At 65.9% G+C, this 1550-nt stretch overlaps 1 protein-coding gene across 1 annotated transcript; it reads left to right on the top strand.

Moving 5' to 3' along the window:
* Nucleotides 1-288: 288 nt before the first annotated feature.
* Nucleotides 289-1536, top strand: LOC105521697 (DNA polymerase delta catalytic subunit-like; the record flags this gene model as incomplete). Its single annotated transcript, XM_011955976.1, has 2 exons — nucleotides 289-464; nucleotides 1326-1536. Coding segments are annotated over 2 exons (387 nt in total), but the record flags the coding sequence as incomplete, so codon positions are not given.
* Between the last annotated feature and the right edge of the window lie 14 nt (nucleotides 1537-1550).

Below are 1550 nucleotides of genomic sequence, written 5' to 3'. Positions count from 1 at the left end.
TCATCGACTCTCCTGTCTGGATCTCATGTTTTAGGGACTATCTGGATTTATCCCCATCTCTGTTTCAGATTGGGGTCTCTGGTGTGGGGGGCCCTGGCATGCCAAGGGGCCTCAAGAGCCACTTCCAGCCACATGCAGTGTCTCAGGGCCCATCCCGACAGGTTCAGGGCATGGCTCCCGTGTCCTCCTGCATCTGGGACCCTGTCTGCCTTCAGTTTCTGGGGGGAGTCTTGGGATTGGGGCTTGGCCTCCGCAAGCTCAGGGGTCTCGGCCGCGGCTTTCTCCCAGGTCTACTTCCCATACCTGCTTATCAGCAAGAAGCGCTACGCGGGCCTGCTCTTCTCCTCCCGGCCCGACGCCCATGACCGCATGGACTGCAAGGGCCTGGAGGCCGTGCGCAGGGACAACTGCCCCCTTGTGGCCAACCTGGTCACTGCCTCACTGCGCCGCCTGCTCATTGACCGGTGGGTGGGGCCTCCTCCCTCAGACTTAGGAGTCCGGGCCCCAGTCCCCTCCTCCCTCAGACCCAGGAATCTGGGCCCCACCCCTCCCTCTTCCCTCAGACCCAGGAGTCCAGGCCCCCGGCCCCTCCTGCCTCAGACCCAGGAGTCCAGGCCCCCGGCCCCTCCTCCCTCAGGCCCAGGAGTCTGGGCCCCCAGCCCCTCCTCCCTCAGACCCAGGAGCCCTGGCTCCCAGCCCCTCCTCCCTCAGACCCATGGGTCCAGGCCCCCAGCCCCCTCCTCCTCAGATCCAGGGGTCCGGGCCCCCAGTTCCCTCCTCTCTTAGATACAAGAGTCCAGACCCCAGGCCCTCCTCCCTCATACCCAGAAGTCTAGGCCCCCAGCCTCTCCTCCCTCAAACTCAGGAGTCCAGGCCCCCAGCCCCTCCTCCCTCAGACCCAGGAGTCCAGGCCCCCAGCCCCTCCTCCCTCAGACCCAGGAGTCCAGGCCCCCAGCCCCTCCTCCCTCAGACCCACGGGTCCAGGCCCCCAGCCCCTCCTCCCTCAGATCCAGGGGTCTGGGTCCCCAGCCCCCTCCTCTCTTAGATACAAGAGTCCAGACCCCCAGCCCCTCCTCCCCTGGGAACACAGGTGTCAGGCCCAGCTCTTCCTCAGTGGTGAGGCAGTGGAAAGAGTCGGCTTGGGCAGCTGTGGGTTCAGGCCCTGCCTCTGCCACTCTACAGCCTGTGGTCGGAAGGGCCCCTCTTTGCCCTGAGCCTCAGCCCTAAGCGCTCGCTCATCTTGGTCCCTAGTCCTGAGACCTGTGGAGGCACCAGCCTGGCCCTCAGTGCCCTTTGGTGACACTGTGTGGCTTGCTGTCCCACAGAGACCCCGAGGGTGCGGTGGCCCATGCACAGGACGTCATCTCGGACCTGCTGTGCAACCGCATCGACATCTCCCAGCTGGTCATCACCAAGGAGCTGACCCGCGCGGCCTCCGACTACGCCGGCAAGCAGGCCCACGTGGAGCTGGCCGAGAGGTCCTGCCACGGGGCGGGCAGCCCGGCTAGAAATAGCCCCCACCTTCCTGCCAGCTGGGCCCACTTCCTACG

Source organism: Colobus angolensis, unplaced genomic scaffold, assembly GCF_000951035.1.
Source record: "Colobus angolensis palliatus isolate OR3802 unplaced genomic scaffold, Cang.pa_1.0 Scaffold4048, whole genome shotgun sequence".
Taxonomy (NCBI): Eukaryota; Metazoa; Chordata; class Mammalia; order Primates; family Cercopithecidae; genus Colobus; species Colobus angolensis.
This window is presented reverse-complemented; position numbering and strand designations above follow the sequence as displayed.